This window comes from Ovis aries, chromosome 4 (genome assembly GCF_016772045.2).
Source record: "Ovis aries strain OAR_USU_Benz2616 breed Rambouillet chromosome 4, ARS-UI_Ramb_v3.0, whole genome shotgun sequence".
NCBI lineage: Eukaryota > Metazoa > Chordata > Mammalia > Artiodactyla > Bovidae > Ovis > Ovis aries.
Genome location: NC_056057.1, coordinates 107,945,340 through 107,958,319, shown reverse-complemented (window position 1 = coordinate 107,958,319; position 12,980 = coordinate 107,945,340). Strand labels below are relative to the sequence as shown.

The following is a 12,980-nucleotide window of genomic DNA, read 5'->3' as shown; positions in this document are numbered from 1 at the left end:
CCTGCTCTTTCCACGCCCCTCCACAGCGGCACCCCCATGAGACCGTGACTCAGGCCCTGCACCCCCATTCCAAGCCCATGCCATCCTGAGAAGATCAGGGGGCTGCCACCCCCGACCCCCTCCAGTCTCTGTGTGAGAAATAGGTGGGAAACCCGGAGCACCTCCTAGATGCTAGAGCCAGCCCCTCCCCACCTCACCCCTTCCTCCCACTGCTGCTTCAAGGGGGGGACACGTCGCTCTTACCTCCTCCAGGGCCAGCACGCCCCTCAGCTTCCCCATGCTGGTCACGTAAGCAAGGTGGAGGCCCAGGAGGGAGAAGAGGGTGTGGGTCTGCAAGGACGGAGTGGTAGGTAAGGTCAGCATGGCGGCCCCAAGGACGGAGTGGTAGGTAAGGTCAGCATGGCGGCCCCGCTCCTTCCGATCCTCCCGGAAGCCCTGCTGGGTGGGTGGTGGGCGAGGACTTGCCTTGTGCAGAGTCGTCTGCTCCACCAGCTGGAAGGGGGACTGGTCAATACAGCAAGAGTCAAAACAGACAGGCTGGCCCAGCTGCTCCTGCTCCCAGGCCTCAATCTGCCAGAGAGGAGAGCCGTCACCCAATATTGGAGCCCCCTTAAACCCAGGATCCTTGAACCCAAACTGCCCTCCAATCCCTGGCCCAGAAACCTAAAATAGGCTGTGAAACTATCAGTCACAACTCATCCAGGTCGCTGGCCCGCCTCCCTTTGCCCCAATGTATTCTCCCTCCTCCAGCCTCAAATCAACCTTCAGCTTCAGGTGCTCAAAACACGTCCCCTTTTTCCTGGTGCTCCAAACGCTTGCTATTCCCCACCACCTTTCCAGTCTTGTTTTCTACTACTCCTGTAATTTTCTTGGGCCCCAAAATCACTGAGGACAGTGACTGCAGCCATGAAATTAAAAGACACTTACTCCTTACAAGAAAAGGTATGACAAACCTAAACAGCATATCAAAAAGCAGAGCCATCCCTTTGTCAACAAAGTCCATCTAGTCAAAGCTATGGTTTTTCCAGTAGTCACATACGGCTTTGAGAGCTGGACCATCGAGAAGGCTGAGCACCAAAGAACTGATGCTTTTGAACTGTGGTGCTGGAGAAGACTCTTGAGAGTCCACTGCACTACAAGGAGATCAAACCAGTCAGTCTTAAAGGAAATCAACCCTGAATATTCACTGAAAGGATGGATGCTGACGCGCCAATGTTTTGGCTACCTGATGCAAAGGGCCAACTCCTTGGAAAAGACTCTGATGCTGGGAAAGATAGAAGGCAGGAGAAGGGGGCGACAGAGGATGAGATGGTTGGACGGCATCACTGACTCAATGGACATGAGCCTGAGCAAACTCTGGGAGAACCAGCATGGGTCTTGCTCCATCTTAGACTTGCCTTAGCTCTGGACTGAACTCCAGAGTGCTGTGAGGCATCCATCCTTGTGTGTCGTGAAGAAACCTGCAGGCTGACCTTTTACAAATCAGATCTTGGAGAAACTTTATTGGATTTAAAGAGCTGTTCTGGGTCACATGGCACTTTGTTGACTCAAACAAGCCGCTTTTGTGTGTGTGTTTGGTTGGTTTGTTCTGCATTGTATTGCTTTGTCTGTGACCAAAGCAATAGGCAAAAGTCCAACTGTGCTTTGGATTTTAGATTTGCATGCCCAAATCCCCAAGGTTCCAAATAACCCAGTATCACTGTGGCTCTCATAAACGAATTTTAAATTTTCTATAACCTCTTCTCAGTCCCCTCCTAATGTGCTAGAGAAAACTTTCAGGAGTCTCTTGGACAGAAAAGAGATCAAACCAGTCAATCCGAAAAGAAATCAACTCTGAATATTCCCTGGAAGGACTGATGCTGAAGCTGAAGCTCCAGTATGTTGCCCACCTGATGTCAAGAGCCATCTCATTGGAAAAGACCTTGATGCTGGGAAAGATTGAAGGCAGGACAAGAAGGGGATGACAGAGAATGAGATGGTTGGATGGCATCACTGGCTCAATGGACATGAGTTTGAGCAAGCTCTGGGAGATGGTGAAGGACAAGGAAGCCTGGCATGCTGCTGTCCATGGGATCACAAAGAGCTGGACACAACTGAGTGACTGAACAACAACCTCTGAATGAGGGTCTACTTTCTTTTTCAGTTTGCTCAGATCTACACGTCTTAAGCTTCAGAGGACGTCACTGAAGGTCATGCCCCAGTTCTCCTGTCCAGTGTTTGGTCCACAGGGTTGCGCTCTCCCCGTCTGTCCCATCCTGCTTTTTCCTGACTACAATCCCACCTCTTTCAAACTTTCACCTTGCCTGACTAAAGGTCCACCCAAAGCTGGGCAGCACTCACAGTCCAGGATGGATGACCACTTAGCAGGTATGTTGCAGACAAGGTTTACTTATATGACAGGGAGTGAGACCCTTGCCGATGCTGGTTTGGTTGGTCCTGCCCCGCTGCAGTGTGCTCTGATCATTCCTGGCCTTCTTGGTTCCATTTTCCCTGTCCTCAGGGAACAACAGTAGCAGAACCATTTCCTGTGTACAGGCACCAAGCACTTCTCTGCACCAAGCATTATGCTAATTGCTTCACTCTGCCCTATGGTTATCTCTATTTTACAGATGAGGAAAAACAGAGGAACAGAGTGCCTAAGTGTTTGTCCTTAAATGCTTAAGATTACACAGACCTTGACTGCCCATCATGTCCCAGGAACCCCAGTTTTCATCTGCTCTAGGTTTGACGTGATCCATGACTTTAAAAAGCTCAGCATCAGTTACAAACAGGGGCTCTAACGGGTGTGTATTCCTAACAGAGCGGTGGAATTAGATAAGTCATAGCAAAGACTTCTGGTGACCTAGAATTGAATTCTTTGACTGTTCCCAAAGGTGTCATCTTGATATTGTCAAGGGTGTCATCTGAATCCAGCCTGAAAACGCTGTTCAAAATACCCTGAAGTTTGACTCCTATTGTATCTTATCCTTCGAAAGAATCATGGTGGGTCCCATGGGCGTTGAGAGCTGCTTAAAGTCTTCCCTGAGACAGATATCACCTAAAAATGTATCATCTATCTTCTTTTTATCCCTAGTTGTACTTTAGTTCCTGTGGTTATTAAATGACCTCACTGATCAACTAGCTGGCTTTCTTTGGTGCATTAAAAACAAAAATTATTATTGGTTTCAGCAGCCTAGTAAAGCACTCCTTCATTGTAGTTATGAACCATCTGATTCCTGCTTGTGGGTAAAAGGAATAGTTCAGTTTTTTTTGTCTGTGATTATCCATTTGATTCTTCAGGTCATTTATCCAGAAATGTTGTGTGTCTTGAGGGGTGTCAGGGGAGAAGGGGAAGACCTGCCTTTCTCTCCTGTCACTAACCACTCTCTCCTCCAATCTTGAGTACTTTTAATTTTTAGCACATATATCTTCTGGATGGGATTTTCCAGGTGGTTCAGTGGTAAGGAATACAGGAGGTTCAGGGGACTCAGGTTGATCCCTGGGTCGGGAAGATCCCCTGGAGGAAGAAATGGCAGTCCCCTCCAGCATTCTTGCCTTGGAAATCCCATGGAGAGAGGAGTCTGGTGGGCTACAGTCCATAGAGTTCCAAAGAGTCAGACACAACTGAGCAATGAGCACACAGGGTGCACACATTCCGGACATCCAGTAGATGTTTCTTTGAAGATAATCTACATTATGGTATTTCATCAGCTACATACTTTTTTGTTGTTTGCTCGTTTTACATATCTAATTTTATATTTTAATATCGAGATAAATTTCCCATGAAAATGACCATTTGAACCATTTTAAGAGTACAATTAAGTGGCTTTTTAGTACATTCAAAATGTTCAGCCATTGGCAATGTCAAATTTAAGAGGGGGGGGTGGATGGGTGAGTAGGAATTAGGGAATTGGCTTACATAGTTGTGAAAGCTAAAATGTCTGATATTTCAGCCACATACTTTTAAAGCTCTACCTTTCAGCCTTTGCAGCAAGCTTGCCTGCTCTTTTACTAAATGGAATGGTTGCTAATGGATTTTATTGGTGCCTCTCCACACCCCAGGGTAGTTCGGATCTGCACAGCTCAGACATGTGTTCCCAATCTGTTCCCTGCGCCATGTTCTGGTCACTCAGCACAACCTGCTCCACCCAGTGCTTGATTTTCTCTCTCATGGAGTCAACAGCCACCTCTCTGCGGAAATAGGCATTTGTCCCAAGGAGGCACCACCGTCGGTATTTGCCCTCAGTCTGTGGTTCTTCCCAGTCTCGCTTCCTGGAATCTTCCCATTGTCCACTGTCTTAGGGCCCAGATCAACCTAGCATAGTAACCGCACCAGGCACTGATTTCTCCATTTCAGTTTTGATGCTGTTCTTCCACCTCCGTTTGTATAAAAGTTGGAAGCCATTTTCCTGCAGGTAAATGTCAACCTTCCCACATAGCATCTGCCTGGTCCAGAACACCCCTAATGTCTCAAAGCCCTAAGGCTCATCCTATCGCCATTGGCCCATCTACACACAGAGGCTCAAAACCTCCTTCTCCTGAAATGACACTGGTCCCCATGAGGACACTGCCATGCTTCCCCACCCCCAAGCAATGTGCCCAGCACCACTCCATAATCAGACCTCACTAACAACCTCTCAAAGTGTTCTTCTGCCTAGCTTCACATCTTATTCTTACAACAACACAATGAAGAAGATTGAAAAAAAAAAAAAAAAGAGCAATATCTTCACTTAACAAGACAGGGAACTCCCTGGTGGTCCAGTGGTTAAGACTGCACGCTTCCAATGCAGGTGGCGTGAGTTCTGTCCCTGGTCAAGGAACTAAGATTTCTGCATGTCACACAGCACAGCCGGCAAAACCAAATAAAACAGAAAAATGATTCACCCCAGCTTCCTGTTTCCTTTACTTACCTCTTCAGGAGACATGTTGTCCACTAAATCTGTTGAATCCTAGAGAAGAAAGACATAGGTCCAAGTTCCGGCCCTTTTCTTCCTCGTAGAACCATAACCGCTTCTCCCTGGCCAGCCACCGATGCCTCTTTCCATCCCATCATCCCTTCCATATGATGAAGCTTCTCCTCCCTAGTGGGACCTCTTCCCTCCCACCTTCAGGATCATGGGTTTCTCACTCCTCAAAGACAAGTTCCCTTTCCCAGACTCCCCCTTGCTGACTCCAACACATCTTCTCTCACCTGGGTCATTTTCTTCTTTTTGGGGCGAGCTCTGCCTAGCAAGCAGTGAAGCAGGGACTGAAAGATGGAGGGTCTTGGACCTGAGAGGAGTAGTGAGTGGATGGAAATGGAGACAAAGCAACGTCATCCTGGGAGGAAGGGTTAGGGGCCCCAAGCAGTCCTGATACTTTGTCAACAGGTCAGCATTTCTAGGTGCCTCACCTCCATAGGACCTCCCCTCTCCCACTCTCCTCATTCAGCCCTTGCCCCCCCACTTTGGGACCGTAACATTGGACTCAGAACGGAAATCCCTTCCCACCATCCCCTGGCCTAATCCCTCCTCACAATAGCAGCCCTTAGGTTGAGGAGCATGCAGAGACAACCCACAAGATGTGAGGCAAGTGTGAGGTGCATGATGGGAGAATCTTTACCTGTAGACTCCAGTGCTTCCAGCTGCTGTTTGTGGCTGGGCAGGGGCCCATTGGGCTCTTCAGGGGGCAGTGGATCAGTAGGAAGGGGGTGAGGAGGATGAAGAGGAGGCATCTGTAGAGAAAAGTAAAAATTTCAGTCCTAGAGAAGAGGCTACCTCGTCCTGCCTGTACCAGCTGGTGTCCTGGGAAACCTATCTAACACCCTTGTTCTTTCCAGTTCAGAAGTCCTCAAAGCTCTTTGGTTTCCGTGACTCCAAAATTTGCAGCCTCATCTCCCCTGGACACAGGGGCACTGATCTCTTAGACTTTGTCAATGATCAGCATCGATCCTCTCTCTTCCTGTTTTCCCTTTGCCCCATCTGTCCCGCTCCCCTGACCCTTCCCAGCCCGCTTACCTCGGGCTTCCCATAGAGATCCTCATCTTCATCTTCATCCACAAAGGCAAAGGACTCGGGTCGACCCTGGGGCCAGACACCAGAGCGCCCTACCCCCGCTGGCCGCACCTTCCCGTCAAAGGGCAGCTCGGACAGCTTCCTCGCCATGTCCTGGGCCAACCGCAGCCTCCGCTCGGGACACAGGTGACGCTGCAGGAGGGACTGAAGTTCTGACCGCTCCACGGAGCCCAGCAGGATCATTGAATCTGGGGGAGACCCAGGCTTGGCCTGAGGGCAGCTCGATCACCCCGTCGGCCCCTCTCTCCGAAGGATGGAGTCAGGGACTCAGCCCAGCTCTTTTCAGCTGTTACCCTCTCTTCCTAAAAACTCATTTTCAAAGTCTTTCAGGACTGACCTCATTCAGTCCTTTTTATTTCACCCATTTAGCACTTAGGGACCCAACTGAGAGTACATTATTGCTGTTTAGTCGCTCAGTCGTGTCCGGACTTTGGGACCCCATGGACTATAGCCCACCAGGCTCCCCTGTCCGTGGGATTTCCCAGGCAAGAATAATGGAGTGGGTTACTATTTCCTTCTCCATGAGAGTATATTAACTGGTGCTAATTTGTACTTATTTTGATGAGCCCTTACATAGACAGTTTGCAAACAGGTGAACTGGGTATTAAAATAGCCTCACCAACCCTGTCTCCAAAAGAAGACACATTAAAAGCCATTCACACTGAGATGGGACTATATTGGGCTGGTCAAAAAGTTTGTTTGGGTTTTCTGTATCATCTTATGTGCTATGTGCTATGCTTAGTCGCTCAGTTGTGTCTGACTCTTTGTGACCTCATGGACTGTAGCCTGCCAGGCTCCTCTGTCCATGGGAGTCTCCAGGCGAGAATACCGGAATGGGTTTCCATGCCCTCCTCTAGGGGATCTTCCTGACCCAGGGATTGAACCCAGGCCTCCCACATTGCAGGCAGATTCTTTACCATCTGAGCCACTAGGGAAGCCCATATCATCTTATGGAAAAACCCAAATGAACTTTTTGGTCAACCCAATACTTTGAAAAAAGGCTACAAGGATATCTGATGTTTAATCACTAAAATTCTCTGGGTCCTTCTAGGCATAAACATAATGCTTCTTTTTCCAGGAAAAGTTCTTTAATATTTATTAGAATTCCATTACTATCATTAACATTTTCATTGTGTTCTAAGGCCATAAGATTGTACGTGTGCTAAGTCACTTCAGACTCTTTGCAACCCTATGGACTGTAGCCTGCCAAGATCCTCTGACCATGGGATTTCCGAAGCAAGGATACTGGAGTGGGTTGCCATGCTCTCCTCCAGGACACCTTCCTGACCCAGGGATCAAACCCACATCTCTCGGATAGACCCCCATATCTCTTACATCTCCTGCACTGGCAGGCAGGTTCTTTACCACTAGCACTATCTTAGAAGCCCAAGATTAAGGCAGTGTTACTGAGATAAATCTTACTGTTAGGTCTTGTGCTGTGTGCTGTGCTAAGTCGCTTCAGTCCTGTCTGACTGTGAGATCCTAAGGACTGTAGCCTGCCAGGCTCTTCTGTCCATGGAATTCTCCAGACGAGAATAATGGAGTGGGTTGCCATGCCCTCCTCCAGGGGTTCTTCCTGACCCAGGGATAGAACCTGCATCTCTTATGTCTCCTGCATTGGCAGGCAGGTTCTTTACCACTGTTAAGAATTAGTCATGACTATTAAAACCCTGCAACCCATCAGCCGTACCCCTGTTCCAATAAGGAGCCACTGCTTTAGAGGCCACTGAAAGGTATTTGGGATTTGGGAAAATATTAACTAAGGTAATTTGGATATTCTAATCATCTGAAATTAGAACTAGCAATTTAAATGGCTTCAAATGGCCCTATGATTCCATCACACTAATTCAAACATTAGACAACTATTTATTTAATATCTGGTAAATACCTATAAGGAAGAAGTCTGAGGGAGACAGATGTTATAGTCTCAGCTCTAAAAGGATACCGAATCTAGTGAGGAAGATAAGGATATTGAAACCACAATAAGAAGTAATACGAAGCAAGATTAAGTGTCAGAGGTGGGCAGAAAGGATGGTGAAGGAGGTGAAATCACTATTTATCAAAGATGTTTACTCCTTCACATGGAACAGTCTCATCTGCTCCTTAAACTGGGTATTAAGGAACAGCTGTCATTTAGCTATGGGGCAAAGAGAGCCACCTCAGAGGGTGTAAGATTTACAGCGGAGCCTCATTATTCACAGATTCCCTATCTGTGAAGGCTTCCCTGAAGGCTCAGTCAGTAAAGGATCCACCTACAGGAGACCCAGGTTCAATCCCTGGGTCAGGAAGATTCCCTGGAGAAGGAAATGGCAATCCACTCCAGTACTCTTGCCTGGAGAATCCCAGGGACAGAGGAGTCTGGTGAGTTCCAGCCTATGAGGTTGCAAGAGCCAGACATGATTTAGCGACTAAACCCCTACCGTTACCTATTTGTGAATTCCCCCACTGGCTCGAGTATATTTGTAACCCCAAATCAATACAGGCTGTGCTTTCCCCATCATTCACAGGCACATGTAAAGCAGCAAAAGATCCGAGCTGCCCCACACACATGTTCCCAGTTGAGTCTGAACAGAGTGATACACCACCTTTTTTTTTTTTCTAGCTTCATATTATAAACAAATGTTCCTTTCGTGATCCATTGAATGCCATGATTTCGTATTTTTGTGTTTCATGATGGTGATTGTGTTGTTTACAATTGCCCCCAAGCAAGAAGGCTTTGATGTGCCTTATGGAGAAAATACACGTGTTAGATAAGCTTTATTTAGCCATGAGCTATCATGCTATTGGTTGTGGTGAGTTCCAAGTTAATGAATTAACAACAGATATTAAATAAGTTGTCTTTAACGAGAAGCACAGGGCTTCCCAGGTGGCGCTAGTGGTAAAGAACTCGCCTGCCAATGCAGGAGACGTAAGAGACATGGGTTCAATCCCTGGGTCAGGAAGATCCCCTAGAGGAGGGCATGGAAACCCACTCCAGTATTCTTGCCTGGAGAATCCCATGGACAGAGGAGCCTGGCGGGCTACAGTCCACAAGGTCACACAGAGTCAGACGTGACTGAAGCAACTTAGCACGCAGGCGAGGAAAACCCATTTAGACAAGCATATGCTTCTTTGACTGCCGCTGCTGCTAAGTCGCTCCAGGCGTGTCTGACTCTGTGCGGCCCCATAGACGGCAGCCCACCAGGCTCCGCCGTCCCTGGGTTTCTCCAGGCAAGAACACTGGAGTGGGTTGCCATTTCCTTCTGCAATGCATGAAAGTGAAAAGTGAAAGGGAAGTCCCTCAATTGTGTCCAACTCTTAGCGACCCCATGGACTGCAGCCTATCAGGCTCCTCCGTCCATGGGATTTTCCAGGCAAGAGTACTGGAGTGGGGTGCCATTGCCCTCTCTGCTGCTTTGACTATTTGAAGAAAATGTGACCAGAGGCTTGCAGGAACTTCACCTTGGATTTCAGGAACTTCACCTTGAATTTCCTTTGGGAGCAATGGTTCAGTGAAGTGAAAGTCGCTCAGCTGTGTCCAGCTGTTTGCGACCCCATGGATTATAGCCCTTGGAATTCTCCATAGAGTACTGGAGTGGGTAGTCTTTCCCTTCTCCAGGGGATCTTCCCAACCCAGGGATCGAGCCCAGGTCTCCCACATTGTGGGCCGATTCTTTGCTAGCTGAGCCACAAAGTTCATAATTACAGTATCCCTAATTCAGTGTTCATGGCAAGTTTTTAGAACATAAGCACAAGGAATAATGAGAATCAACTGTATTTCTTTCGCTGGATTTTTAACTGTCTTCCTGTGCTTGTGCTTTTCCTTCCTTGAAGATGATCGATCATGTTTGCTAAGGAGCAGAGGCCTTAGCAGAGGTCTACAGCAGGGTGACCTGTAGACTGGGTGGCCCCTACAGACAAGCGCTCACCCCAGTACTGCCTGCACTTCTGTGGCACCTTTGTTCAGGTCACTAGCCCATGAATCTGCTTCCTTCCCTCCCACTGACCTTTCGATTCAACCAGTGGTAGAGTCTTGACTGTGGTGGTCTGGAGCAGGTTTCGCAACTCCTCGTATGTGCAGGAAGCTGAAACAAACTTCACATCCCGTACCATGATGTCCTCAACAAAGATTGTAAATTTGCTATGGAGGGAGAAAGCACCGGGGAGGTTAGCCCCACCATATGTGCCTGTCCCTTGGCTGTCCCTTCCACTCCTCCCGTGAGGTTTTCACCATGCATTTGATCACTCATAAAATTAGTAAGTACACAAGAATATAAAAATAAGTAAAAAAAAAAAAAAAACAAAACAGGCAGTGGATCCAGACATCGACCCTAACCTCATTCTCAGTCTCAGAACCTCCCATCCCCACCCCATCAGATCTGAACTAATTCCAGCTGGTGCCCCTGACCTGAGCTGGTTCCAACCAAGGTCAGGCAAGTAGGGTAGCTTCTTGACCTGGATGATGCTGTCGTAAAGGGAGGGCTGCAGGCTCTGAGCCACCATGTTGGCCAAAATAACAGCCACCATCATGGGTAGGATGTGAGCAATCTGACCCGTTAGTTCGAAGCAAATCACGGCCGTGGAGACTGTGTGGGACACCGCGCCAGTCAGCGCTGCTGCTCCTGGAACCGGAAACAGACGTGCACTCTGCTTAGGGCTGCCTTTCCTGGCGTGGCAGCTATGCGGGTGGTGATAGCTGGTGACGGGCAGTGACGGGCGGGACCCGGGGGGCGGGGAGACGTGACCCCGGGCCGCGCCAGCACTCCTGAGATGACCCTGTGTCAAGTAGGGGCTAGAATGCTGAGCTCTTACAAAATCATTTTGACCTCATTCTACGACCTTTGGCAACTTAAAAAATTTTGTGTGTCCAAATTTTCATTTATAAAATATAGTGATGTGCTATCTGTCCCTTGCTTTTAAACAATTGCATCACTCTTAACTGAGCGTTTTAAAAAACCCATTTACAGCATTTTATTTTGGGCCTCAGGTTCTGATGCCAACAATTTATGAGCAGATTCAAAACCCAAGAATCATGCTGTGGGCTTGGAGCAATGAGATCCTGATTCTATTTCTCAATGGTATGAGAAGAACGTAATCCTTCTGGAACCCCATGCTCTCATCTCTAAGGTGAAAGAGGTCATTAGATAAGTTCTAAGGCCCTTGCAGGTCTAAAACATTATGATTCCGTAAGCTCTTTGAAGATAGAATCTGTCTTACTTGTTTTTGGTTATGATTTCCCATCAGCCAAAGAGTCCCTAGTGCATTAACTTTATTTCTTGTTTAAACATGGGAAGATACGCTATGAGAAAAGATGCTGGGGAAGCCATACATGAAAATAGAATAAGAAAAAGTCATAAAAGATAAAGATTGGGAGGAATGGTTTTACTGGATAATGCATGCAATATACTACAGAACATTAACATAGGAGATATATATATATATATATATATATATATATATATCCAACATGTAAGCTCATATATATATGGGCTTCCCAGGTAGCTCAGTGGTAAAGAATTTGCCTGCCAATGCAGGAACCACAGAATATATAGGATTGATCCCTGGGTCAGAAAGACCCCCTAGAGGAGGGCATGGCAACCCACTCCAGTATTCTTGCCTGGTGAATCCTATGGACAGAGGAGCCTGGTGGGCTACAGTTCATAGGATCACAGAGAGTCAGACATGGCTGAAGTGACATAGCATGCATGCATGCTAAGGGAAATGTCTACCAGGGAGGTTGAAGGGATATCTGAGAGGCATGAAGATAGGGAATAATAGCAGATGCAAGAAGTTTTTGTACAGAACTGTGATGGGGGACTAAGGTCACCGTATGTTCTATAAAACTGATTAGTTCTATATCAAAGGGAAGTGTGGGATTAGATGTCATGGGATTTTGGTAAAGAGGAGAGGGAGGGAGGAAGCATAACAATTCTAGGGAATATCCTGGTCATTTTGTTAGACATGGTTTTTGGGTGGAAGGGACTATACATATAATGGGAAAAGATAATCTCAGACTCTTAAAAGGTTAGACATCTTGGAAGTCATTTTAGAATAAAGAAACTAAAGTGCAGAAAGGCAGGTAATCCGCCCCATGGTCATCCAGTGACAAGAGCTGGGGATGAGACCAGAGCCCACATTTCTTAGCTCTTAGTCATGTGCTCGTAAGACTCGTCAGCATGAGCACATCAGCGGGTAGGAGTATTCGAGCCAGTCACAAGCACTGTTCTTTCCATGATTCTTCGGAGAAAAAGAAAAAGCCCTTACCAAACACTCAGAGCCAATCTGAGGTGTTCTCATCCTTATTATCTCATTTAATCCCTAAAATCCCTATTCTGTGTAAAGAAAGAGGGAGGCTCAAAGATATTTAATGAGAGCTAATTAGAGTCAGAGCCAAGGGCTAATTATTTAAATAAAAGTTGAATTAAATAGCATTAAATGAAGACTGTTTTGTTTAGCTTGGAATGCAGATGTCATGGGAGAGTCTGAGTTTAGGTGTCCGGGGTTACAGGAGGGTGGAATGTGTCTTACCAATAACTGCATAGCCCCCAGGTAGGATCTTATAGATGATGTCATCAAACAAGATACCATCTGGGAAAAGCATGGCCATGATCTCTCCTACTAGCCTTCCGAATGCAGCTCCTAGGGAGAGACCAAAGGAAGGAAGGGATTCAAGGTCTTTATCCTCCATTTTTTAAGAGCCAATGCCTCCTGGGGTGCTAAGACTGAACACAAGTCCCCAGCATTCCAGGCCTTTCCTTATTTTCGCAGTACCCTAGCCTGAACCACCAGTAAGGTCCCAGGCTTCTCATCAGAACTTACCGAGCACGAACACAGGCATGAAGCCTCCGCAGGGTATGGGCATGGTGGTGGCCACGATGGACATCCAGAACTGGGGTAAAAAGAGGCGTCAGCGCACCCTCTAGACTGTGTCCAACACACACACACACACACACTCACTCACAACCCCCT

The 12,980-nt window shown here is 47.3% G+C and overlaps 1 protein-coding gene across 2 annotated transcripts in view; it reads right to left on the bottom strand.

The window, feature by feature from the left end:
* CLCN1 (chloride voltage-gated channel 1) overlaps positions 1-12,980 on the bottom strand; it is a 38,577-nt gene that overhangs the window by 2,723 nt on the left and 22,874 nt on the right. For both annotated transcript variants that reach the window (XM_004008136.6, XM_027968891.3), the window contains 10 exons: positions 12,831-12,900; positions 12,540-12,650; positions 10,420-10,633; positions 10,019-10,152; positions 5,976-6,220; positions 5,581-5,692; positions 5,171-5,250; positions 4,890-4,928; positions 466-570; positions 244-330 (listed from right to left, as the gene is read on the bottom strand). In XM_004008136.6, coding sequence (XP_004008185.4) covers positions 244-330; positions 466-570; positions 4,890-4,928; positions 5,171-5,250; positions 5,581-5,692; positions 5,976-6,220; positions 10,019-10,152; positions 10,420-10,633; positions 12,540-12,650; positions 12,831-12,900 — 1,197 coding nt within the window. The remainder of the gene's footprint in view (positions 1-243; positions 331-465; positions 571-4,889; positions 4,929-5,170; positions 5,251-5,580; positions 5,693-5,975; positions 6,221-10,018; positions 10,153-10,419; positions 10,634-12,539; positions 12,651-12,830; positions 12,901-12,980) is intronic.